Below are 25,785 nucleotides of genomic sequence, written 5' to 3'. Positions count from 1 at the left end.
TTTTGCATGTTTAAAAAAAACTTAAATTTTGAAGCTTTAAGGTCTTGTATTTTTTTATTATTCCCATATATTTTTTTAGTTTCTAATTTATTGTGATTTGCTCATTTTCATGTTATAAAATACATGTGTCAAGAACCCGATTCACCTGTACACCATCACGCTGCTATAATGATTAATCCCGACGAAGTCATAGGTCCCGTGTATGTACGCCTTCTGATCTTCGCTGAGCGGGCGGAGCCGGGACTCCGTGCCCTGACGCGCGCTCGCCGCCGCCACCCGGGCTGTCAGGCGTTGAGGGTAGTCACCATTGAACACTGGGTCTAGGTATTGTCCCACCTAGAATAAAGCCGACTTTCGTAAAGACCCGCATACACAGTTTTTTCGGTCACGTCTCGAGACGAAACAATGACTCCATAGAGCGTCTAGTGGTGCAGGGTTGAGCAAACGGAAAAAAACCGCGTAAAAGGCCACCTTTGCGATGGCCTGACCAAATCAAATCTGCCAGAAGGAGACCGCGAGAAATGGCGTGAAATCGTACGGCAAGCAACATCTGCGCCTGATGTCAGCGGTTGACCACGACGCTCTGCAAAAAGTACAACGACAAAGAGAGAACAAAGCCATTTCAACAAAACCATCTATGATTTAACTAATCATTCAACAATTAAAAGTAGTATGTAACAATTAGGAACGCGTAAAAATTATTTCTCTAAATAAATACTAATACGTTTAATACTTCAATTACCACAAAATATATGGTACAGTACCTACAACGCCATATTTTACATCTGCAAATCTAGGGGGCACATTATTTTTTAGAGTATACGTCTATTTAACAATCAATAACGCCTTGCACAGGACATCTTGGAAAGAAAGTAAGGATCATACAAAGATCAATTCTTAAAATATTTATATCATGTCGCACTATTAGGCAAATTCTTCCCTCCATATTTCATCACTGAACAAAAAGTCCACTTCATCCCACCATCGCCACGGGGTTTGCTAGATCCCCGATTCGAGTTTAATTACTAAATACGGTCCGAGGGGCCTCGCGCCTCAAATAAAAAGTATATCTCGGACACAACGTAAAAATTTTCTTTATTTCTTGTGCCACCAGAGGGCCTCGCTAAATGTGCCTTGCCCACATAAAATGCTGGTCTGGCCCCGCCACTGGTGATATTGCCCCACAACCCTCTGGAAAAGATCCTTTATAGAGATAAGTTCGCCTTTGTACATTGCCTACATTATTATTTTTTCCTTTTATTGTAACTTTACCTGTCCCTTATGTACAATAAAGTGTTTACATACATACATACAACCCACATTTTTTTTTACAATTCCGATTATTTCGTTTACACCTAGTTCATTCGACCGGTAAGATACCACAGTGTAAACGATATAAACCATGTTGTTGGTAAAAATTAAATAACTTACATATGAAGCCAGGTAGTCCTTCACAGCTTCAGCATCTTCCTCCGACCCACTGGCTGCTATCGGCCACTGAGCATCCACCACCAACCCCACCTTCCCCCCTTGGAACCTAAACTCTTCATCATAAATATGATAAGCTCTAGCATGTCCTAATAACAAATTCCTTCCACACACATAGAATCCTTTCCCAGGAGATTTTATCAATGGCGGATGAAAGCCAAATTCGTAGCTATATAAACAGTGGATAAACGGCTCATTTATAGTTATCCAATGCTTTACTTTATCACCAAACGCGGAAAAAGCTACTCTTGCGTAGTCTCCGAATCTGTCTACTGTATTTTCATTCAACCAGCCTCCATTTTTACCGAATGCGATGGGTAAATCCCAATGGTATAAAGTTACAAGCGGCAATATATCATTTTCTAGTAATAAGTCTATGAATTTTCTGTAATGAGCGATCCCACGTGGATTAATATGGTTGGCAGATCCATCTGGGAGTATTCTAGTCCAGGATAAGGAGAATCTGTAGCTTTTTACGCCTAAATGTTTGAGCATTTGTACGTCGTGCTTAAAAAGCCGGTAGGAGTCCGCGGTGACGTCGGCGTTGGTGCAATCCTCTACGATGTCGGGCTGTTTGTGGAGGTAGTAGTCCCAAGTGGATTGGCCTTTTCCTGCACAAAAATACTTACGTATTAACTATAAATACTATTTACTTTTATTTAAATACCTAAAGATACAGAGTATACTTACCACAAACTTAATAACAAACACATGTCGAATAAACGTCTCTTTTTTGCCCATATTCGAGTCCATATAGTACTTTCATATAAAAAGGTTTACCAAATACACTAGATGGCGTTGTATCGGGAGCGGCGATTTCTCCATCGCGCTAACGAAATTTTTATTGGTATAAGGGTCGGAGATCGTTTTTAACGGTCTAGTGCTGTTTGGTAAATAGTAATAGGGCTGAATTTATACGATCGACTCTAATTTCCGTTAAAAAATAATAAATTAGCTTTATTTGAGACTGGTTGTTTCTTTTCGAGAATACATCACTTGTAAATGGCATCCTATATAAGGAATAGTCAGAGTAGACTTCTAGCTCAGGTACTCAAAACCAGCTTCACGGGCTTGGATGAAATCTGGCACTTAACTATATAGTTTTAACCTGGAAAGAGTCATAGCATATATCGTTAGATGACAAGCAAAACTCATTAATTACCACAACAAATTCATAGCCATAATTAACCATATTACATGTTTTTTTAGTAATTAGTGAGTTTTGCATGTCACCTGACGATATTTATCACTTAGTTTATAGGTACCCTAAGGGGGTGAAATTAGGTCTCAAACTTACCGTCAACATTCCAACTCCCTTCGATCTGGTAAGCAGAGCTCGAGACCCCGAATAAGAAGTTTTCTGGGAATCTCTTTCCTAATGTGGGTGTCACAACACAATCGACTTGCGATAAAGCACTGTAAAAATGAGAAAATAGAGTTAGAGCTACATGTTTTTGTCTTCTGCCGAAGGAGATTTATGTTTTTCGATCGTATGTAGGGAAGATTTGTCCGAAACCGTCACACGGGTTAAACCATTGACATATATCTAAGGACGGGGCCCTCACGGGCACTAAGAATGGTGCTAGTTAAGTGGTGTCACTCACGAATTAGAGCCAATCGTGCAGTTTAACGCAACTAGTTGCGACTGGAAAAGCGCTGGTGGCCTAGCGGTAAGAGCGTGCGACTTGCAATCCGGAGGTGGCGGGTTCAAACCCCGGCTCGTACCAATGAGTTTTTCGGAATTTATGTACGCGAAATATCATTTGATATTTACCAGTCGCTTTTCGGTGAAGGAAAACATCGTGAGGAAACCGGACTAGTCCCAACAAGGCCTAGTTTATCCTCTGGGTTGGAAGGTCAGATGGCAGTCGCTTTCGTAAAAACTAGTGCCTACGCCACATCTTGGGATTAGTTGTCAAGCGGACCCCAGGCTCCCATGAGCCGTGGCAAAATGCCGGGACAACGCGAGGAAGAAGAAGGAGTTGCGACCAATCGCGCGCGTGATGCGAATTCATCAATCGCGTTGCGGCGTTAGACTGCACGATTGGCTCGAATTCGTGTACGTGACACCGCTGTAGTGGCCCCATTCTTATTGTCCTTAAGGCCCGTCCTTAGATATACGTCAAGGGAGTAAACCCAGGACACAGCAGTAGATATGGCTATTTAGATAGTTCCAGGTTGAGAAACGCTTTGTTCACTGCTGTCAACCATCTTGGTTAGTTTGCAGATGGCTGAACGTCGTGTTGTGTGTGTTGAATTTAGTTACATTGGACATTGATGACCTTATAATTTTTTTATTTTTTTTTATTACATACACACAACTATCGTTACAGGATATCCTAATGTTTGGTTACGAGATAGAATATGTTATGTATTAAATTTATTATTCGTTTTTTTGTTAATATAAATCACTTGGCTGAGTGAATCAGTTATTCCCAAAGAGCTGACTTTCTATAGGTATACGCCAATAAGTTCCTTAACGTTGATATTCTAATTTAACTAACTATCAGACTGGACATCAAATTTGATGCTGGCGATTAATGAGCGGCCTAGGCCTCTAATTACCTGGCTAATTTAACCAATTGTCTGCGACAGTTTTGTTTTAAAGATTGTCACGTATTGGGAGTAGTGAGTTTGGCTAAGATCGGACACCGGTCAAGATCGTACGATTCAAATTTCCGCCTCTTGCGCTTTTTTAAATGCTGGCAAGTTGATGCAATGCGCCATTTTGTCCCGCACCCCCCTTGAGTCCGCACTTGTTGTTCCGACTAACAAGTCGCATGATATGTGCCATTAAGTGCAAACGCCCAAAAATTTGATTTTTTAATCCGGAAATATCCTACGCCAGTAACTGGTAGATTTAAGCGTTGCTCTTACAGATATCATGTTATTATTATTAAATTTATGATAAATCTGTATATATATTAAATTTTGATACGATGCCTATAAGCCCAGATCCGGTCTTATCCAAAGTGGTAATAGATCGGATATTAGACATGCTGATTAGTCATCCGACCATAAATTCTCAGGGATGCTCAAACTTTCGAGTCACCACTATAGTTCGTGTCATCCACAATAACGCGCAGATTTGTCCAATCTTACCTTTCATACAACAACAATACAATGACAATACGTGTCAAGGCATGCGTCTTCGTGGATGACACGATCTATATTTGTGATTATAGGAATTCATGTGATTATTAAATGACAATAAAGCTCCCAAATCATCTTGTATCGATTCCTACCCTTAACGAACGCTGCCACATACTTAATTGATTTTTTATAAGTACTTAAAAAAATATGTTTCATCTTTATGAATAATAAAATCGCAGACTGATTAAAATGTCCTATTTTATCACCTTTCAAACTACCGCGCTTATATGGGTTCATTGACACCACGTGGGTTCATTGACCCCACAATTGGACAAGCACAATTTCTTGATAATTGAGTGCATAGTGTAAGATCGGACAGAAAAATGTGCAAAATATAAAAATCGTCTCGCATATGACAGCCCGTATATTCCTGCTAGGCCAATTCTTCTATACCAATTATGTAGTCCGTAATTTATAGATATTATTAATAATTTTAGTTTTCATTGCTAATTATATTAATTACTGCCATATTTTATATTTTTATTAATAAATAAATATATAATAATGAGAAATTATTTTATTTTATTTTTTATTTTCTTTATTGGGGAAAAAAACAGATACAGACCAGTAATATATACGGATAAGATTCTAAAATAATAAATTTAGCCTACATCCTAACACAATTCCCACTAGGAGTTCCGACAATAATTTTACGACAGCGTTGTAATCGGAACTTAAAACAGACATCCTTACTTATATTAATACTAAACTATTACAATATTTATCATATCCTACTAGTATGTACATAAACACAAAAATAGGATTATCGAGTTCGGCCTAAATCACAGCAATAAACAATACAAAAGAAATTAAGCTACAATACAGGTAATTAAAATTAAATTAACATTATAGGAGCAAGCTCACTTTGCGCTTAAAGTTGGATCGAGTATAATTATTAAATATGTCAACCGAGATTAGGTTTTTATTGTAATTATGACAAATGTTGTTAATGATTGTTATTATGGAATTACTATTGAATTAATTTTGTGTGTTAAATTGTTTATTAAATGTTTTTAATGACTAGTATATAAGCGCTTTGGTACACTACTGTAATGCTTATGTATGCTGAAATAAAGTGAAATGAAATGAAACGAAATATATTAATCAGGGGCTAAACCGGTTTTTCCAATAGTAAACCCTATTCTTTCATTTGTACCGACAATAGGGTCGAACTTTTAAGCTTCGTACGTTCTTACACCGTCAAGTTTTTTTTTTTAAGTATATAAAGAAATTCATTTTTATCAATTCTGTATTTGAGTCACGTCTGTACCGTAACCACAAGTTAAGAAAAAAAAATCCTATATAATCTCAACTCACCTAAAAACGTCATAATTTGCCGAACTCATGTTAAATGAAATGCATATAAATAAAAAATACTTACAAAAATGCCAGCATCGTCCATAACCACATTTTGCGCTCTGTCTCTTGCGCTCACAAGAATAGTATTAGAATGTTAGTTACAAATACAAAATAAGTAACAAATAATGTGTCTTTAAAACCACAGAGTAAAAAAATACACAGAGGTAGATTTAGCTGTAGTGTAGGAACGGCCGGAAACAGGCGGTCTGTCGATCATGTGTCGCGTTCATTCAGCGCAGTTCCCTGAGGTTGGAGCTGCAGGTTACTGTCCCGACAGCATTCCCACACTATTCTCCTCAAACCTTGTTTTCCTGCAGAACAGAAGAACATCTTTAAGATCGACGTCCTTTAGTTCGTTTTCTTTCAGGATGTCTGAACCGAATGTATTAGTTATATTGCGGTGCCGCTTCTAAAATACATTCTGCTAGGAAGTGTAAGCTAAGTCTCCTCCTTACCACAGTGTGGACAGGAGGCATCTCTACTAATTTCCATTATCTTAAGCAGTGGCTGGACAAGACCAAAATTTTATATGGGCAAGGTACTTTTAGCGAGGCCCTCTGGTGGCGCAAGAAATAACGAACATTTTTACGTTGTGTCCGAGATACAGGTACTCATTTAAGGCGCGAGGCCCCTCGGACCGCGAGGCCGTAGGCGGTGGCCCACGTCGCCCACGCCTAACGCCGCCTCTGATCTTAAGATACCAGTAATGATACTCCTCAGTAGTCTCAGACTGCTCTTACCTAGTTTCAGAAGATACCTGGTTCTCCTGTGATCTATACCTTTAATCATCATCTTCGAATGTCTGCAGTCTCTTCTTGCCAATCTCTCTGTGCTTCCATCTCTTTTACCTTCTCTTATGACAGAGTTAAAATCGCTCAAACGAAACTGACGATGATTTGTGTTTACGCGCGACACACATACGTTCACACCTCGAGGGTGAGCCGTGAATACACATAGCTCAAACCTGATAAGTGAGTATAGCCTCGTGCCTCCCAATGTAATTTACGATGTATACTCTGGTTCAATGCAATGAATGTGGAGGGATGGAACGGGAGAGGAAAACCTAGGAAAAGGTGGATGAATTGTGTGAGAGGTGACATGAAATAAACGCGAGTGAGTGAGTAAGTAAGCATAGCGGCTATGTTCTTGAGCAATACCACCTCTGACTGTTTTTTAACTCTGTGGCTATAACATTATCTACAGATGATAATACGTGAAAATGCATACATTAATCGTTATCATTACTTTTACGGTCTAATTGATATCATTACACCAATTCATTTGCATTAAATTGATACCTGCGGCAAAGCGAATCGTAGTGAACAGTGTATTTTTCTATTGTCTTTCAAATGGTATAAGAATACATTGTGTATTAAGGGCGGTAAAGGAGAATTTACGAGCGAGTGTGAATTGCCCCCGAAACCGAAGGCGAGTGGCTTAATTAACACGAGTTCGTAATTCCTGTACCGCCCCGTGGCAGACACTGTTTTTTAAGACACTTGGGAGGAAAAGACAGAGAAATAAATAAAACTTCTGCCTAATTTAGGATAGGGCCGTATCGCCTAGCAAGTGATTACAAGCATATCGTGGCGCGGGCGGTCGATGACGCTTACATCATTCGCAACGAGGCTTTCAAGTAAGTTTACTGTTAGTAATGCTTGCTCTCCCAGGTATGACGCAGCAACATCACGGACACAGAGAAGCAACCCGTAACTCACAACTACGAGTGTATCGTGGCGCGTGCGGTCGACGACGCTTACATCATTGGCAACGAGGCTTTCAAGTAAGTTAACTGTTAGTGATGCTTGCTCTCCCAAGTATGACGCAGCAACATCACGGACACAGAAACTACACGTGACGCACGACTACTAGCGTATCGTGGCGCGGACGGTCGACGATGCATATATCATCGGAAACCAGGCTTTCAAGTAAGTTTACTGTGAGTGATGCTCTCTCCCAGGTATGACGCAGCCACATCACGGACACAGAGAAGCAACACGTAACTCACGACTACGAGCGTATTGTGGCGCGGGCGGTCGATGACGCTTACATAATATTGTGTGCAACAGAACATAATTATGTCTTAAAATTCTCGGACCTGTCTTTACAAAACTCAACTTTGTTTCGTTTTCTAACTCGCGCCCTTGAATTTTAAGAATCTTTATTATGTACTGTTGCACAAAATACTATTTTGTATATATATATGTAACAATAATATTATAAGCATCAGTTATGCTCTAGAAATATTTAATAAAGAGATCCATTATGTTGGTATGGGTCTGGGTCGTAGCTAACGTCTATCGTCCCAGTGCGTATGATCTCCTTGTACACTAGCGCGGATTTCCGAGCGGTTCGTTTCTTGTCTGGGTCGTCGAAGTCCACTTGATAGAGGCCGAATTTGTACCTGAAAATAGCGGTTTGTTAGGGCGTCCGCCAGCTGGCGCGGGTGCATGCAGCGGGCACACGCACGCGGGTGCCAATGCAGGTAAAATCTGTCGCACGCGTCCGGGCCAGTTAACGATGCACTAATTTTCGTTAGCAGCTCATCTGCTCCGTGCTACTGCGCCTTCAAGCGGACGCCCTTATACTCTGTATCTTTAGGTATTTAAATAAAAGGAAACATACAATTTGTACATTTTCGGGTAGTTATAACATTTATTGGTCAACCAACCAAATACAAAACCGCCTAGATCCGTCCCTGAACGACCAAACTTTAAACTACATTATTTGATCGTGTAATGTTTTCATCTACCCTCAACTTGCTTAAGAAGCCATTTGAGGGTAGATTTTGTTTACTTTTATTTAAATACCTAAAGATACAGACTTATAAGTAGTAGGTTAATTCTAATATTCTTTGCCATTTCAAGTTTTATATAGATTTCAATTAAGTCGATTGCTGAAAGGGCCTGAAGGCCTGATACTTTATAATAAATTGCGTGGGTAATACGCTAAATTTCTATCCTTATTCTGATTCTTTACTTACTGATATCCAGCGGCCCATTCAAAACTGTCCATAAGCGACCAAACGAAATATCCTTGACAGTTAGACCCATCTGCCCTCGCGTCCATCAAGGCGTCCAAATAGTTCCTAATATAATTCACTTTCTTCCGATCATCGAGACCCTCAGCTGATGATAGGGGGAAACCATTCTCGGTGATGTAGACCAGGGGGTTGTTGTAGGTATCTTTGAGGTATAGGAGTAAGGAATAGAATCCTGGGGCGTATTCCTGTAAAAAAATGGGATTGTTACAAAGGTCCCACCAGGATAAGGCATGGAAAAATGCCCTTTGATATTATGACTTTATTTTGGGGCTAGGTCGATCTGTGTCAGATTGTCCCCATATATTTATTCATTTCATTTATTTATTGCATTCCATGGTACATACAGATGTTATTTTAAATTAAATTGTCACACAACATATTTTATTTATTTTAGACATTAAATCACTCGTGTTATGTTATTCCGAAAAAATCCACGCTCGTATTATCGAGGTCTACATATGTCTATGTTATGTGGATTTCGTTTAGATTTTCATAGAGTCTAAAAATATATTTAGTAAATTTTTATAATGCTTTGTTTTCTGTTAGTTGGTATAACCTTCTTGTTAGCCGGCTGGGTCCCTAATATGTATTTTAGTGTTTTTACGCTGTAACAGTATTTGTATGTATTTGTATTTGTACTATCCGGGTCCCCCGCCCATGGTGCTTGTGGTCAATGCCACTGTGCGAGCGGGACAGCTATATAATTATGCGCGTGCGATAGAGACAGGAAATAGCGGGTCCATGTACACATTACTTTATTTAAAATTATGAACAATTTCTCTAACCTTCATAAAGTCCAACGAGCTGGCAGGCCACGAGTCGTTCACGTATATGCCGATACCGACGTCATCGTAGAACGAAGGCTTTTCGTACATTCCGTTCACTGACTCGTTTCTGTAATGGGAGCATTCCATGAAATTGTCTACCGTTGTCCGTACAAATGTGCTGAAGACTTAACGGTACCATAGAGCAGGTACATCGTGAAAAATCGTGACCAAAAATACTATTATTTTCGTAGTCTACATCTAGCGTCAAGTAGCCGAATTCTCAGTACTGCTCACAACAAAGAAAAGGCAAAGAAAAAGTCTAATGCTCAACGATTTTCAGCTAATGTTATAAACAGAGTAAGCGTAGGAGTTGAAAATTGAGTTCCGGTTACTCTAGTTATAATATTAGCGGAAAGTAAGTAAGCACTCTTGGTCTTCTTAATTCTCTTTGATATGTTGGAAAATTCTACCTATCTAGACATCGCTTTCATAAACCATTTCCTGTCCTAATCTTAGGTTGCCAAAAGCAGACAGATCAGACTTCAGGCTCCATTTAGGATGCAACTAGGAAAGCTAAAAATAACAATTCACCTGTACACCATCACGCTGGTATAATGATTAATGCCAATGAAGTCATAAGTGCCGTGGATGAATTTCTTTTCCTCTTCAGTTAACGGGCGGAGCCGGGACTCCGTGCCCTGACGCGCGCTCGCCGCCGCCACCCGGGCTGTCAGGCGTTGAGGGTAGTCGCCTTTGATCACTGGGTCTAAGTATTGCCCCACCTAGAACAAATTGACAGTTTTAAGACGTAAACACTTTGACGGATCTAAAGCACTCATGCAAAGAACAGACTCTGGTTGGAGCAAAAAAACTCTAGAAAAGACAATTCCAAATTATGACAGAGATGTTAAATGGCTACTACGAGATCAAAGGAGGCCTGGCGAAGATGTCCCTGTCATTATCACTCTGACAACACCGATTTTCGTGTGGCGAAGTGAAAGAGACGGTAGTCCTCGCCAGACATGGCACGAAGGACTGGAGCAGGCTTCCTGGAACCAATGGAATTTTGAGCTCCATTATCTGACACATAGATATCGTCGAAGAAGCTCTTGAGTAGTCAAAAGGTTGATCTTACGGGGGGATTATATTAACGATCCCGATGGGTCGAAGTGTACCTCCGCAAGGGCTCCCAAAATAATAAGCTAAGATAAGACGGTAATCCTTCGACTGTATAGTCTGACTTTGTCATCCCGCTGATTCCCCCGGACCAGATGATATGCGTAAACACATTTCCCCAAACTTAAAAAGACAACGTGATCTGTGGCACATTTGACACACAATTTTCCCCCCAAGTTTCTTCACTGTTACGAATGAGTGATTTGTTCTGCTATTCTTTGCACAAAATGTCTACTAGAGCCCCGATTCGAGATGAAATGCTCCATATACGTAGTGATATGGCCTCACAACTCATTTTCGTTACGATGCCGACTACTGAGACAACAATCCAATTCGATCAACCGATCAAATACCTTGTTCTTAAAATTACTACTTACATACAAAGCCAGGTAGTCCTTCACAGCTTCGGCATCTTCCTCTGATCCACTGGCTGCTATCGGCCACTGAGCATCCAACGTTAGACCCACCTCCCCCCCTTGGAACCTGAACTCTTCGTCATAAATACGATAAGCCTTCGCATGCCCTAGCAACATATTCCTTCCACACTCATAGAATCCTTTCCCAGGAGATTTTATCAATGGTGGAAGCATGCCAAGTTCGTAGCTATATAAACAGAGTATATACGGCTCGTTTATGGTTATCCAATGCTTTACTTTATCACCAAACGCTAGAAAAGCTACTCTTACGTAATCTCCAAATCTGTCTACTGTATTTTCATTCAACCAACTTCCATTTTTACCGAATGCGATGGGTAAATCCCAATGGAATAAAGTTACAAACGGCAATATATCATTTTCTAGTAATAAGTCTATGAATTTTCTGTAATGAGCGATCCCACGTGGATTAATATAGTTGGTAGTTCCATCTGGGAGTATTCTAGTCCAAGATATGGAGAATCTGTAGCTTTTTACGCCTAAATGTTTAAGAATTTGTATGTCTTGCTTGAAAAGCCGGTAGGAGTCCGCGGTGACGTCGGCGTTGGTGCAATCCTGGACGATCTCGGGCTGTTTGTGGGGGTAGTAGTCCCATATTGATTGACCTTTACCTACACAAAAAGACTTACATATTATCTTCTTATTTTCAAGAAACAAACAATAATAAATACGCGTCGAACAAATTTGGGTGGAGTCAGTACTTTAATAATTAAAAGGTTTACCAAACATCACGCTAGATGGCTATGTATTTAGCGCGGCGATTTCTACATCGTGCTAACGAAATTTTAATTGCCATTTAAATTGTGTTTGAAAGTGTAAATTTGGATTTATAGAAGTTCGTGTGTATGGCTTTAACTCAAAACATGAACGGACTTTGATGAAATTTGGCAAATAAATACTTTTCAACCTGGATAAGTCATATAATATTTTTTATCCCTAAGTTTATTCTCTAAAGGGGTGAAATTAGGTACACAAACGTACCGTCCACATTCCAGCTCCCTTCGATCTGGTAGGCAGAACTCGAGACTCCAAACAAGAAGTTATCAGGGAATCTCTTCTCTAATTCAGGTGTCACGACCACGACACCATCGACTGGGAATAAGGTACTGTAAAAATCAGAAAAGAGTTAGTAGAGGACAAGTTTTTTGTCCTTTTACCCGACTGCCGAGAGAGGGTTATGTTTTTTGAGTGATGAACAACCCCTAAATCGCGAAAAAAAATTTGACTGCAATAGGAAATTGTAAAAGTAAAAGTTGCTCAGTATGAACTAAACATTAACGGGTTTACGTACTTTTTTAGTATTTGTTGTTATAGCGGCAACAGAAATGTATCATCCGTGTAAATTTCAACTGTCTAGCTATCACGGTTCATGAGATATAGCCTGGTGAAAGACGGGCGGACGGACGGACAGCGGAGTCTTAGCCCTTAGGTCCCGTTTTACCCTTTGGGTACGGAACCCTAAAAATGTGTCTTAAATACGGGACACCCCGTAAAATACGGGACATGATGGTCATCCTATTCAAGCGCCAATCGAAAAATATGAAATGTATGGGCATGACTGGTGCAAACGTCCGAAATGGGGAAGTACGTCCACCTTACAGAAAATCGCAGCCAAATAAGACCCTACTCATAGTGTTGTGTGGTGAGTAAGATTGCCAGAGCTCAACATGGGTGCGGAACTGCGGAGTGTTAGGGTCGGCAACGCGCATGTAACTTCTCTGAAGTTGCAGGCGTACATAGGCGACGGAGACTGCTTACCATCAGGCGGGCCGTATGCTTGTTTGCCACCGATAATATATATTATTAAAAAAACGTAGAATAACATGATCATTTGCATTATCGTGATCGTTTTGTTTTAACGATTGTCAATTCTGGTTGTTTTGGAAGTATGATAAAATTTTTTTTATATATAAATAAAATGAATTTTCAATAAAAAATACTTACAAAAATGGCAGTACCGTCCATAGCCACATTCTGCCTATCTCTTGCGCTTACAAGTATTAGAATGTTAGTTATAAACGCACAATAAATGCAGCGTAATGTGTCGCTATTGCCACAGAGTTCAAATATAGACAGAGGTACAATCGCTGAGACGAAACTGTGACTTCGCATCACGTCGATTTCCACGTGTAGATGTCGGCGGTCTTCGAATTCTTTCTTCTTCGAATTCAGACTCAAAAGACTCGAGTTCTACCAACACTACGTATACTTCCCTCTTAAATTCGATCGTATGCGGCGCCTATGTTCTAGAGACTCAACCAATCCCACCTTTGTCTATTTTTAGGGTTCCGTAGCCAAATGGCAAAAAACGGAACCCTTATAGATTCGTCATGTCCGTCTGTCTGTCCGATTCTGTCACAGCCACTTTTTTCCGAAACTATAAAAGCTATACTGTTCAAACTTGGTAAGTAGATGTATTCTATGAACCGCATTATGATGTTTACACAAAAATAGAAAAAAAACAATAAATTTTGGGGGTTCCCCATACTTAGAACTGAAACTCAAAAAATCTTTTTTCATCAAACCCATAGGTACGTGTGGGATATCTATGGATAGGTCTTTAAAAATGATATTGAGGTTTCTAATATCATTTTTTTCTTAACTGAATAGTTTGCGCGTGAGACACTTCCAAAGTGGTAAAAAGTGTGTCCCCCCCCCCCCGTAACTTCTAAAATAACAGAATGTAAAATCTAAAAAAAATATATGATATACATTCCCATGCAAACTTCCACCGAAAATTGGTTTGAACGAGATCTAGTAAGTAGTTTTTTTAATGCGACATAAAAATTTAAAAAGAATTTTTTTTTCATCAAACCCATACGTGTGGGGTATCTAGGGATAGGTCTTCAAAAATGATATTTAGGTTTCTAATATCATTTTTAGGGTTCCGTAGCCAAATGGCAAAAAACAGAACCCTTATAGATTCGTCATGTCCGTCTGTCTGTCCGATTCTGTCACAGCCACTTTTTAACTCTGTGGCTATAACATTATCTACAGATCTATAGATGATGATATAACCTCAAAAAATGCGTACATTAAACATTATTATCACTTTGCCGGCGTAATTGGTATCGTTACACGAATTAATTTGCGTGAAATTGATACCTGGGGCAGGGTCAAATACATTATAGAAAAACCGGCCAAGAGCATGTCGGGCCACGCTCAGTGTAGGGTTCTGTAGTTACTCTTCCGTCACAATAAGCTAAACTGGAGCTTAAAGTATAGTAAATTGTTAACCAAGGGATGAAACGGTACCTTTCACGGGAGTTAAACAAATAGGCAAATTTGCATAATCAGTACCTAATTAAAGTAAGTCTTTTTACTATGAAGGGGAAACTTTTTGCGATAACTCAAAAACAGCTAAACTGATCATGTCCGCTATTCATTTAATGTCTTTCTTAAGATCTACTTCCACGATTTTTTTCATATTTTTTGGACCTTTGGTTCAAAAGTTAGAGGGGGGGACACATTTTTTTTCTTTCGGAGCGATTATCTCCGAATATATTCACTTAATCAAAAAATGTTTGTTTAAGACCCCTATTAGTTTTTAAAGACCTTTCCAACGATAACCCACAAATACATGCCCTTACCAGGATTTGAACCCGGGACCATCGGCTTCATAGGCACTATAGGCAGTGTCCCAAAATGTCTGCGGCCTACAGGCCGCCCGCCGGGGCGCACGCGGTCGAATGCTGATAGCGACCCTGCGGCACCCAATCTAAGGCGGAGCCGGCATTCGTTGGTGGTTTTAGACAGTAGTCCTCTACTGGTTAGTTCGTCATCGCCCCTGGTTTCCCCCGGACTAGGTGGCATGCGTAAAACCATTTCCCCAACGTTAAAAAGGAACTATAGGCAGGGTACATACCCACTAGGCCAGACAGGTCATCAAGTATTGAAAAAAATGTATTCCGCCTGTAAAAATAGCTTTAGATGCCCTTAAGTTTACGACGTCTACAGGAAAAACGCCAACGAGTTTGCTACAAAATGACTCGACAAAGTTAGCGCGAATCGTTGTGAGAATTCGCAACTCGTGTCGATTTAAAACACTTCCTTCGATCGCGTTTTGATTTATTGCCACTCGTTTCGAATTTCCTATTTTTCGCACTTGAATCGTAATGTACTATTACAGTACATATGGTGCGACTTTACCAGGGTATCAATTATAGCACGAGCAGTTAAACAACAACTTTGCCCCGTTGTACAACAAACATCCTTATTAAGCATATTGTAATGTTCACAGCAAGCTGGTCAAGCCAGAAGCGAGCTTAGTGTACGAACGCTGCGAGTTCAACCAATCGCAGTGCGGCGTCACTGAGCGCAGCCAGGCTTTTGTCGTAAGTAGATCATCCCAAACCATTACTTGCCTTTCCCATTCCCAATACCATTAGTTGTTAAAGTTCCAGTGACTATTTGGTTTTTGTTTGTTTTTATATTTATAAACTATCGCCATGCATGTTCGCTTTACACATAGTACCTAAGCTCAGTATTAAGTGCATAGTATAGGTATTGCATGAATTAAAAATAGATTATCTTCCTTTGTATTTGCCTTATATACTCTGAAAGTAAATACCAATGAGCAATGTGCTCTCTCAGCTTATTACGCGTATGCTCACTCGTTATTAAGTTATGGCGTCCTACTTTGGGGACACAGTGTTGATGCACATGACGCATTTATTATGTAAAAAAAGTGTTTACGCATCATAGTTAATATAAAAAAACAGCCAGTTGCAAACCCCATTTTATTCGGCTTCAAGTATTAACCTTCCCTTCGTTGTATATATTAGAAACCGCAAAATTTGTACGTAAACATATTAACCTATTTGAATTTAATACAAACCCTCGCCGTAATCAGAATTTAGCCTTACCTGAACCAAAAATAGAGATCTTTAAAAGCCCATACTACAGGTCTATTCACATTTATAATATAATTCCCAATAACATTAAATCAGAAGTAAAATACCACATATTTGTAAATAAATTTAAGCAACTACTAATAAATAAAGCCTACTACTCAATAGAATTTTTAGAAGAAAAAAATCTTAGCTCAAAATGTTTCCTGTGTGTATCCATGCCCATCAATCTTTCATAATCTTTACGAATATATTATTTTAGGAGTAGATTATAGATATAATTAGAGTTGCCTTTGTGTTATGTTCATTTGATTCCATTCCTTAGTATTAAGATATATATAAATAACTAATTTGCTACACCCTGACAGGGTTCATGTTTCATATATATATTATTTTGTATGTTGTACATGAATGCAATAAATAGTATGAGTACGAGTATTAACCTCTTGAACGCCAGACGGCGAAGGAATATGCCGCGCCCCGGACGCCAGGCACACGCGATTATTTAAGCGAAACTGAACTTTATGGAGTTCCGCGAAATTTCCTATTCAATTGGCGAAGCTGTCGGCTGTAGCCGACGTTGGCGTCCTTGGCAAGACTTTCCGATGACGGCCAGAGCCGACTGTGGCGGTCAATAGGTTAAAATAAATGAGCGCCAACAAACTGCGATCGCAGTTTGGCGAGGAAAAAAGTGGTGTCACAATGTTATGTACCTTTATGATAAATAAATTAAAAAAAAAACAACCCTCGCCCACGATCTCGCAATTAGAGGGGCCTCGCAAAGCCAACCTTTTTATTACCTTAGGAAACACATTGAAAAGGGCCTCACAGATTAGTTCACGCTAGGCCACTCACCGTCCTCACTTCTCATTCATTCGTAAGAGTGAAGTGGCTTATTTGATTGGTAGAGAAAGACACTTACTGGAATTACTGGTAGCACAAGGAATTTCTTACATTGACACGCCTATTTATATCTATCGCACGCGCATATTTATATTTCTCGCAGTGTTATTGACCGCCGTCATCATGGGCGGGACAACAATATATTTTAAGAGAGGTATGGGCATTGTGAATGTCATCTCGCTTTGTGTGGTAGGGCACAGCCAGTGGATGTCATTCCAGTTCTAGAGCAGAGCCCAACTGGGGAAGTACCTCCACCTTACAGAAAACAGCAGCCAAATAACACTAGACCCTACTCATAGTGTTGTGTTCCTGCCGGTGAGTAAGGTTGCCAGAGCTCAACGAGGGGGGCGGGTTTAGGGTCGGCAACGCGCATGTCACTCTGGAGTTGCAGGCGTGCATGGGCTGCGGAGACTGCTTACCATCAGGCGGGCCGTATGCTTGTTTGCCACCGACGTAGTATTATAAATCATACATCATAAATCTTTATTTGCAATAGATATAGTACTAACAGATCTTAGCCTAATATATACCGGTCCATATATCTAGAGTTCTAGACTTAAAATAAGTCATGCAAATTTTACATTTTTAGCTTACTTGCTAATAACCTATTAAATACTTCCATTAGCAAAATATTCAGTGGTACTATAAAAACATTTGTTAACCAGCCAAGTAAAAAGTTTGTGCCTTAATTTTTTGAGGGGTTCTTTCTAAATTACTACCCTATCACGACCCAGGGGACTTCTATTAATGACTGTAACTTTGGCAGGTGACAGTGTTCAACAACCAGGTGTTGCCCAAAGCCTCGACCAAGATAGACCTGCCCGTCATCGGTGAAGGTTACTCCGTTTACGACGAAACTGGTAGGTACAAGTACAGTCACAGTGCCTAGAGCTCTCATCACCCACAGGGACTTGAAGAGGCAGGAAGTAGGGCTGGCAGCTTCCTCGCACAGCGAATTAGTATCGCAATTCAGCGGGGTAATGCTGCCAGCATCAACGATACCTAGCCACAGGGTGGATTTTTATTTTAGCTTTGGTTTGTTTAACCACTCACATGCTTCATATTTTTCAGTAACCTCTATTATTATAATAACATAAGGGTGACAGCTGGTAACTACAGTTACCAAAAGTAAGTGAGTTGTTAGGTTTTTGTTATTTTGATTAAGTTTAGTTGTTATTAGGTATAAATAACTAGCGACTAGCCCCGGCTTCCCACTAATTACATTTCATGAAACCTTAATAACTTATACACCTAAACCTTCCTCAAGAATCATTCTATTGATAGCTGAAAACCGCATGAAAATCCGTTCAGTAGTTTTTAGAGTTTATCGTGAACATACATACAAACAGACAGACGCGACGGGGACTTTGTTTTATAAGGTGTAGTAAAACTTAGTAACCTCTTACACAAACCTTTTGTTTAATTCTATCTCACACACACACACACACACACACACACACACACACACACACACACACACACACACACACATCTACGCAAAAAAAAATATATGTAAAATAAATTGCACTGTATTCTTATTAGAATGGCATTTGTTTTCTAGTATTAAAACAAGCCTTAATTATCTACTTTAAGTCTAAAATGAAAATGGTTAATATATGTCTTAATAGTTACTATTATGTTTGGGAGAGGACACTGACTTCTGTAACACAGGTTTTTACCTAGCTCAGAAGTCAGGGACTTCTACACTAAAATGTACTTACCTTAATGCCAATAACAAATTATTATTATATTTTTATTTATCTCTATCTAACAAACAGAATTGTCAAAAATTACGGACGGGCGAAAGATAATCAACAATTTGGTAGATTTTATAGACGTGTATTATTAACGCCAAACGTGTCGCCACGCGTCCAAAGTGTTAATTGATTGTATCCAATATAATTTTCAGGGATCAACATACCCTGCGAGATACAAAAACTGTCGTCAGAATACTTCGCAATGCCAACCAGACAATCCAATGCCACGCACAACCTATGCTTCTTCGCTAAAAACTTGCCCGGGCTCGGTTATAGAAACTTCTATGTGAAAAAAGACTCGAAAGAAAAAAGAGACACCAAGAAAAGATACGATTATTATTCTAATATAAATGATTATTGGAAAGATATTAGAGATAAAATTGAGGTTGATATAAAGAATGTAGAAGATGAAACGATTGTGTCTAAATCTGATACGAATGTTTTGGAAAAGGTACCAGTTAGAGATAACTTGAACGTAGAAGTTCATGATTACGATGGAGATATCAATTGGGATGTCTTGAAGGATGGAGATGAGAATACTGAAGAAGAGATTCAGGGTATACTTAAGGAAGCGAGCAAGAAGCTTGTTGAAGGTGAGTTTTATTTGATAACGACTCTGCCCGTGAGTTCAAGCGCGTAGCAGTCGTTAGGTTGTATACTCCTCCTTAAATGCTAGTAATTCCGTAGATATAGCAAACACCCCTATAATGGAACAGCAGAGGCGGCGTTGGGCGTGGGCGACGTGGGCCACCGCCTACGGCCTCGCGTCCGAGGGGCCTCGCGCCTCAAATAAGTACCTATATCTCGGACACAACGTAAAAATGTTCGTTCTTTCTGCGCCACCAGAGGGCCTCGCTAAATGTACCGTGCCTACATAAAATTTTGGTCTTGCCCCGCCACTGTGGAACAAGCACCAGTAATGGGATGGTATAGAGTATAGACGAATCCTGTAGAACAACTATTTAAATATTATAGGACATTATTACACAAATTGACTAAGTCCCACAGTAAGCTCAATAAGGCTTGTGTTGAGGGTACTTAGGCAACGATATATATAAATATTTATAAATACTTAAATACATAGAAAACACCCATGACTCAGGAACAAATATCCATGCTCATCACACGAATAAATGCCCTTACCAGGATTTGAACCCGGGACCATCAGCTTCATAGGCAGGGTCACTACCCACTAGGCCAAACCGGTCGTCAAATCAGTTTAATAATTTACCATCAGTTTTTAATCGCTGGGAACATTTTACCATACACAAGAGCCAAAGAGTTGCTTAAGTTTAATATTTCATTGATATTTGTTAGTTTGAAAATTAATTGCGCCATACATCCCGTGACTGGAGCAAAAAAAACCATAGTTAACCATAAAAAACCATAGTTAACCATAAAAAATCGTCTTGTAAATAAGTAAATTAACTATAAATATAATTATGTAAGTAATATGTATGTATATATATTGTCTTACTGTTGTAGACTTAAATGTTAAAGGTAATTCTCTACTGCTATTTAGTTTTTTGCGCCTCCTAATTATATAAATTAAAAGTTTCATTTCTCCACTACCTAAAGGTTGTCTGGAAGAGATCGCTCTGTAGCGATAAGGCCGCCTGTTGTTTACCTCTATCTTCATGTATTATATGTGTTTCCATGTACATTTGTTCTGAGGTTGTGCAATAAAGAGGAATTGTATTGTATTAACTTACAGATATGGCGCGAGTCAGCAAGGACAAGAAAACGATGTTCGCGAGAATGAGCGACGACGAGATGCGGATGCTGTCTGATGATCCTCTGGTCGTGGAAGGCCCGCGTGACATAGTGCTGGAGAACGATGTGAGTCAACTATAACATTTCAAGAGAGACACGTGTAACGTTTCGTTTAAAGAGAGGTATGGGAAGTATGTTTCCAATTTAAATACTTTGCACTAACATCTGGCAAATCATTTAATATTTAAGGTGATACATATGTTTACAGTCTAGTGCCATATATTTTATTATATTTGGGTTTACAATATTTGTAGTTTTGTATTTAGACTTCTTAGTTTTGTACATCTTTTGTTTAGTGAGATGGTGATATTCTTCAGTTATTATATGGCTAGTTTACTTATTTAAGTTATTTTAAATATAATATCAAAAATAATTTGAAATAGAGATGTATTGTCAAAGAAAACTTTGTATCCGCGTAAATTTACTGCCATCTTTCGACACATGACTGGCTGATTGACTTTGATCCTTATTCTTTCGCTGATATGTGTTAAACTTGTTAAATATCAAAAAGTGGCGCCGAAATATGGCAGTTTTCTTTGACACCTCTATTTCAAATCCTCTTTGACAATATTTCCGCCGAAATAAAATGTACACTTTGTTATTGACCAATCAACGCTCTTGTTTCTATATTTGACTAAAATAAATAACTATATTACAGTACATCATCCTGGCCATCAATAAGGACAATGGTTGGATGAGCTACTCGTCCAAAACGGATGGAAGAACGCTCAACTACCTCCCCGTGCCTGGCTACTACATCGGCTGCGAGGGCGATAATAAGGTAAATCAACTTCTATTGCGTAGAATTGTTATCATATCCTATTTCCATACTGATCAAATTATTGCGCCCGTTCGCTCACTTTAAACTTAAATAAACAGTGTGGTGTCCCAGAGGCATGTAAATATATTTTTGTAATGCTAAAGATGATTGTGAACACGGCTGTACTTGGACACTTGGCACTTGAACAGTGCTTTAAAGCGATTCGAGCAATAAACATACGGCCCGCCTGATGGTAAGCAGTAAGTGGCCTATGGACGCCTGCAACTCTGGAGTGTGGAGACGGAAACGCCAAATTCCTATGAAACTATTGGTGCCGTTCCCCCATTCTCTAAAATCTGCTCATAGTTAATTTAGACGAACTAGAGCCCATTTTTTCTAGTCTTTATCGACGCCGAGGGCTTAGACCGCACTGCGATAAATTTCTAGCGATTTCAGAAGCGCATAAAGTGTTAACGTACGGCTTGCTTCTTAACCGATTGTCATTTAAATTTCAAATTTTATTAATTGAAATAAAATCAAAATTCCAATAACTCTAAAACGACATATGCAACCTGAAGAGATAAGCGCACGCACTTGCAAGACTGAAGCCGCAAGAATTAATCGCAGTGCGTTCTAAACCTAACTTACCAAATATACCCCGATCAGGTGCCAGCCTTGTTTTACATAAACTGCGCCAAAGCATTAACCAAACCCATCTCATTACTGTTCCGTCGTTCATTCGCGGAATGTACCGTTCCCGCGATCTGGAAATCGGCTTTCATAACTCCAGTTTTAAAAAAAGGTTCAAAAACAGATGTTTCCAATTACAGACCGATTTCTAAATTATGTATCTTGGCCAAGGTATTAGAAAGAATAGTCCACATGCAGATTTCGTCAGCATTAAGAAATTGTATAGATAACACTCAACATGGTTTCATACAACCAACCAACATGGTGTCTAACCTGGCTCTGTTCAATGACTTTATCTCTGAGTCGATGGACAATGGTCATCAGGTGGATGTTATCTATACAGATTACAGTAAAGCTTTCGATCGTATTGACCATGATATTCTATTATCTAAGCTTTACTTGATTGGTATTAGAGGGGATCTCTTAAGATGGTTTAAGTCGTACATAAAAAATCGGTGCCAGTCGGTGGTGATTAATAATTATATGTCGAGCTGGGTATCTATCCCAAGTGGAGTCCCCCAAGGGTCTTTATTGGGCCCACTTCTATTTAACATCTTTGTTAATGACATAAGTAGCTGTTTCCAGTTCTCTAAGTTGCTCAGCTTTGCTGATGACATGAAAATTTTTGCTAAAATTAGCTCACCGGCGGATGCATGTGCACTACAATCTGATCTAAGAAGGCTGGATGCCTATTGCATTATAAACAAATTAGATTTGAACCCCACTAAATGTTTTACAGTAACCTTCTCTCGTAAATTAAATAACATTTGTACCCCATATTCACTAAAAAGTAACATTCTTCAGCGAGTTGGAAGCATGAGCGATTTAGGTATTATTCATGACTCCAAACTTATTTTTAGTGAACACATTGATAATATAGTAGGTAAAGCTTCCAGGTCACTTGGTTTTATAATGCGTAGTTCAGTTTGTTTTACCCATCCTAAAACTCTGAAAATCTTGTATTGCGCTTACGTGAGAAGCAAACTAGAATACGCATCCCAAATATGGAATCCTCAGTATCAAATTTATGTTGATAGGGTTGAGAGATTACAGTCAAAATTTATAAAATTCCTTTGTTATAAAATGCGAGTCAACTATAGTTCTATCGACTATCTCAAGCTGTGTAAGAAACATCATTTGATCCCACTTAATAAGCGCCGTGAAATTGCAGATATAGTGTACTTAGTCAATATTATTAAAGGTAATGTAGATTGTCCAAATTTGCTTAATAAGATCTCTTTTAATATTCCGTCAAGGAGGCTAAGGCATTTTCGTCCCATTAGTAATTACCAAGCTACTACTAGGTATAGGAAAAACAGTTTCATATGCAGGGCAGGCATGAGTTTAAATAAAGTTTCTACAAATTGTGATATCGACATATATAATGATAGCATAGCAGTAATAAAAAATAAATTAATTAGACACTTCATGGGTGACAATAATTCTGGCGCAGGACAAGGCTCGGTGCATTGTTGAATATGTACTCATTACTATTTTTTCTTTTTTTAATTTATTTTTTGTAAAAATGAATCATATATATATATATATAGATCTGTTCTTATGCTGTAGGAACTGTATGTGTAAATTAAGATGGGCAAAAACTTTTTATAATTTATTGTATTTTTATAAGTGAGAACCTGTAATTGGCTCTGTAATTCTATTGGAAGTTCTAGATATATATACCGCTGTTGGTTTTCCATATACTAAAATAAAAAATAAAAAATAAGAAAAAAAAACGTGTCCATTAGTTTGACATCCAAAACAGATGGCGCTGTACTGCGCCATATGTTTTGCGGTCACTGAATTGTCAAACGTCAACTTTTGACAATCAGTTACCGCAAAATGTATGGAGCTGTACAGCGCCATCTCGTTCACCTGTCAAATTCGAAGCACGAAATTGTCTTAGATTATACATCACAATTTAATCAATGTATCTATGTTAACAATGTATGTTTTATTTTGATATCCAATCTTTATCCCAGGCCCCAGCCAACCGCTCGTCGGGCGCCTACATCCTCCGCCCCAACACGACCTCCTCCCCGGACCTCCACACCTTCAACAACTTCGTCATCACCAACGTCGTCCAATCGGAGCTGCAGGAGGTCCGCATACACTACGACAATTCCGTCTGTCTCACTGTCGGCTTGAAAGACGATACTATGTACTTTTCTACTATTTTAAATATAGATTTAGGCAGAGAATATGTACTCAGATTCCAAACTGATTTGAGAACTGATGGCGTTTTCTACACTGATTCTAACGGACGGCAGATGTTGAAAAGAATTAGAAACAGCCGCCCGCAATGGAATGTTACTTTAGCTGAACCGATTCCAGGCAACTATTACCCGATAGTCAACGAGATTTATATAGAAGATGAAGATTTGAGGGTAGTTGTTAATGTGGATAGGGCTAGAGGTGGCGCGTCGTTAAAAGATGGTTGGTTTGAAATTATGCAGCACAGGAGACTGAAACATGATGATGCGTTTGGTGTAGGAGAAGCGCTGAACGAAACTGTCGGTGGTAAAGGCTTGTACAGCATTGACACAGTTATGCTACAAGTCGTTCCCAAAACTAAAGAAAACTTAATAAAAGCCGCTGAAAACAGCCTACAATTCTTCTCCGAACCGCAGCTTTTTGTAGCAGAAGCACCTTTCAATTTGGACAGATTCAAAACTATGAAAAACGAATACAGTTTTCTAAAAACTGATCTTCCTAAAGGCATTCATTTGTTAACTTTGGAGCCGTGGAAAGATAAGATTTTGCTACGTTTAGAAAACTATTTCGATAAAGAATTGTCCCCTGATTTTATTTCTGTAGATTTGAGTAAAGTGTTTAATACGATTGAGATTAAATCGATAAAAGAAACTACTTTAGCGGCTAATATTTGGTTAGAAGACTATAAACAGTGGGAATGGAATACAGATGAAGAGTTTTCTGAAAATTTTAACACAGAGTATGGGAACGAAGACGTGTACAGAGCCAAAGAGCGCAAGAAGTATGATGATGATGGACTGATTATTAAACTAGGGGCCAAAGAAATCAGGACGTTTGTGGCTGAGTATGGGGTAAAAAACCTTATTTTATAATTGTTATTAGTCAAGTTAATGTAGAATAAAGATTTAAAAAACTTTGTTTATTTTCACTTAACCCTTTTCCAGGCATAGTACGATTTATCGACCACATACGCGCCATTAGAATTTCAACTTTAGCATTCCGATTTAAGGTTCAAATTAGATTACACTTTCAGGAAATGTCACTTGTCTTCAAATGAATCATCAAAGCCGGATTAATTGGAATATATGTTTATGGTTCCCTATTTGCGGTTTCCATAGGAGGAACTAGAAATATTGGAATAAATAAGTTTTTTTTTCTACTTTCCGTTTCTAAATTGCAAAATGACCGTAATTTCCAAGTATATCATATGTTACCTCGATTTGTAGGAAAATATATGGAGTACTGTTATGTATTAATCATGTGCCCCCCCTTCACCGACATCAACTTCTAACATTCTACTAAGATGCTACTATAGGGACCGTGCGCGTTGGAGGGCCTGCCATCTTGTGGCCTGAATCGGAACAATAAACATGCACATTTACACGTCACGTGTTTTCTTGTGCATAGTAGGTTCTGCC

At 39.0% G+C, this 25,785-nt stretch overlaps 2 protein-coding genes across 3 annotated transcripts in view; one reads left to right on the top strand and one right to left on the bottom strand.

Moving 5' to 3' along the window:
* LOC133532598 (lysosomal alpha-mannosidase-like) overlaps positions 1-25,283 on the top strand; it is a 79,454-nt gene extending 54,171 nt beyond the window's left edge. For both annotated transcript variants that reach the window (XM_061871348.1, XM_061871349.1), the window contains exons 13-18: positions 15,661-15,754; positions 17,940-18,033; positions 19,083-19,523; positions 20,645-20,769; positions 21,362-21,484; positions 24,136-25,283. In XM_061871348.1, coding sequence (XP_061727332.1) covers positions 15,661-15,754; positions 17,940-18,033; positions 19,083-19,523; positions 20,645-20,769; positions 21,362-21,484; positions 24,136-25,239 — 1,981 coding nt within the window. In that variant the 3' untranslated portion in view covers positions 25,240-25,283. The remainder of the gene's footprint in view (positions 1-15,660; positions 15,755-17,939; positions 18,034-19,082; positions 19,524-20,644; positions 20,770-21,361; positions 21,485-24,135) is intronic.
* On the bottom strand, positions 8,125-13,568 carry LOC133532600 (cytosolic beta-glucosidase-like). The gene is made up of 7 exons (XM_061871351.1): positions 13,365-13,568; positions 12,402-12,526; positions 11,364-12,031; positions 10,402-10,592; positions 9,829-9,937; positions 8,984-9,228; positions 8,125-8,404 (listed from the first exon to the last, which is right to left on the bottom strand). The coding sequence occupies exons 1-7, from the start codon at positions 13,391-13,393 to the stop codon at positions 8,248-8,250; spliced, it is 1,524 nt and encodes a 507-aa protein (XP_061727335.1). The 5' UTR covers positions 13,394-13,568; the 3' UTR covers positions 8,125-8,247.
* Positions 25,284-25,785: the final 502 nt, after the last annotated feature.

This window comes from Cydia pomonella, chromosome 27 (genome assembly GCF_033807575.1).
Source record: "Cydia pomonella isolate Wapato2018A chromosome 27, ilCydPomo1, whole genome shotgun sequence".
Lineage (NCBI taxonomy): Eukaryota > Metazoa > Arthropoda > Insecta > Lepidoptera > Tortricidae > Cydia > Cydia pomonella.
Note: the sequence above shows the minus strand (reverse complement) of the source record. Positions and strands in the feature narration are given on the sequence as shown.

Bases quoted from the DNA above. Each gene is read 5' to 3' on its own strand.
- LOC133532600 (XM_061871351.1), bottom strand. From the start codon at position 13,393: ATGTGGCTATGGACGGTACTGCCATTTTT. The intron at 12,527-13,364 runs GTAAGTATTTTT...TGATTTTTACAG, and splicing joins TGGACGGTACTGCCATTTTT to TACCTTATTCCCAGTCGATG. The intron at 8,405-8,983 runs GTAAGTAAAGAA...CGCTATTTTCAG, and splicing joins GAATGGGCCGCTGGATATCA to GTACAAATTCGGCCTCTATC.